A 1,732-nucleotide genomic window follows, 5' to 3' on the forward strand; every position below is an offset into this window, starting at 1 on the left:
GATTTATTGACTATCGCGACAGGCCTAGTCTAATGTTACAACTAATCAGGGATCCCTTTAATGTAAAGCAGCTGCATCTCACAGACTCTCTAAAGACATGTTAGTGTTTGTTACCACCAGAAAGGATTCTAAGTTCTTCAGATTTTCTCTTTTTAAACCTAAAATAAACCTTACAAATTACATTTGGTCCACATGCAGCTGCTAGACATGCAAGCTTCTTAAAGCTGCCAAAGAGCAACTCCAAACTCACCCTCCTGTCTCCTCCAATAGGAGGCCAGGGTTTCTTAGGAGGCGTGGCCACTCCTGACTCAGGCTGAGACAACAGGTAAAAGAACAAAACACACTCAGGAACACTAATATAATCAGAGCAGCAAAGCCTCTTTTAATTTTAAATGCATGTTTTGCTGCTGCTCCAAAGTGTTAACTAGCACCTCCATCCTTCACAATAAAAGCCTTAGAAAAGTGGGCCTGGAGCCTTGTTTTTAAAGGTGGTTCTGTTGTGTTTGTTACCAGAGGTCTGGTCCCCAGGCTGGAGCTGCGCAGGGTTTCCAGTTCCTCAGTCATCTTAGTGGCCAGAGCCTGCAGGTATCCTCGAGCATCCTTCTCATCGCTCACCCTGAAACCAGCAAACAGGACGGAGCTGAGCATACAGCGCCCCCTGGTGGACAAATATCCAAACCGCAGTCAGATAGGCCACTCACCACTGGATGATCTCTGCAATCTGAGCCTCCCAGTGTGCCACGCTCTCCTTCTTAGCCGACAGATCCTGGAGGTTGTCCTCCAGCTGCCGGTTCTGAGCTGTCAGCCTTTCCACGAACGAGCACAGCTGCAGAAGACGAGACACAAACACAACAACAGCTCTACAAGTTACAGAGGAGTTGTCCACAAAATAACTGGACAGTGGCTTTGATTTACCAACCCAAAGAAAAAAAAACACAACAGTGTAAATTCTTTTTAAGCATTCATACTGTTGAGATATTTTTTCAGCACATATTCCATCACTTTTGTGCTATTTCAATGATTTATGATTCAAAATGTTCGGCTCCTTCAGGACAATTCCAGCTATGATTTTTGGTTTTTCAGCGATTTATGTTTCTCTTATTGAAAATGAATTAATTTGTTTTCAACATCATTAAAACTCTGTTTATTAATCTTTGCTGCAATTTTTACCTTTTGTTCTAGTTCTGCTTTTTCAAATTCCTTCGTTTATCAGCTTTGATGTTGCTGATTTAAATTTTTTCCCTCCATTATCACTCAAACCTTTTCTGTTATTCTTCTGCTAATTCCAACTTTTGTGTGCTTCTTTAAATTTTTTTATGCTTCTTTTAGCTGCTCTCTGCTAATTTCAGTCTTTCTGTGTTTTAGCTAATTTGGGCTTTGGCAAAATTCACCTTTTTGTGATGTCAGCTTCTTCTTGCTTAATTCAGCAAATATGTGCTCATTTTTTAAAGTTAGTAATCGTGTTTCCATCATGTTGTAGAGTGAATTTTTATCGAACTTTTCAAAATTCGCAAAAAATTAAATAAATAAAAATTTGGATCTAGACTGTTTCCATCTAGTTTCCCTCTCAACTGTTTGATGTGAATAAACGAGGCTACGCAACGCATGATTACGTCAGACGAGGCTACGCAACGCGTGATTAYGTCAGATGAGGCTACGCAACGCGTAATTACGTAAGACGAGGCTACGCAACGCGTGATTACGTCAGACGAGGCTACGCAACGCGTGATTA

General features: G+C 41.0%; 1 protein-coding gene across 1 annotated transcript in view; it reads right to left on the bottom strand.

The window, feature by feature from the left end:
- cdc42bpb (CDC42 binding protein kinase beta (DMPK-like)) overlaps window positions 1-1,732 on the bottom strand; it is a gene marked incomplete at its 3' end in the record, with an annotated part of 53,162 nt that overhangs the window by 13,437 nt on the left and 37,993 nt on the right. Inside the window, 2 exon segments of the mRNA XM_014023881.1 lie at window positions 511-616; window positions 702-826. Coding sequence (XP_013879335.1) covers window positions 511-616; window positions 702-826 — 231 coding nt within the window.

The sequence above is a fragment of the Austrofundulus limnaeus genome, unplaced genomic scaffold (genome assembly GCF_001266775.1).
Source record: "Austrofundulus limnaeus strain Quisiro unplaced genomic scaffold, Austrofundulus_limnaeus-1.0 Scaffold394, whole genome shotgun sequence".
NCBI classification, from domain to species: domain Eukaryota; kingdom Metazoa; phylum Chordata; class Actinopteri; order Cyprinodontiformes; family Rivulidae; genus Austrofundulus; species Austrofundulus limnaeus.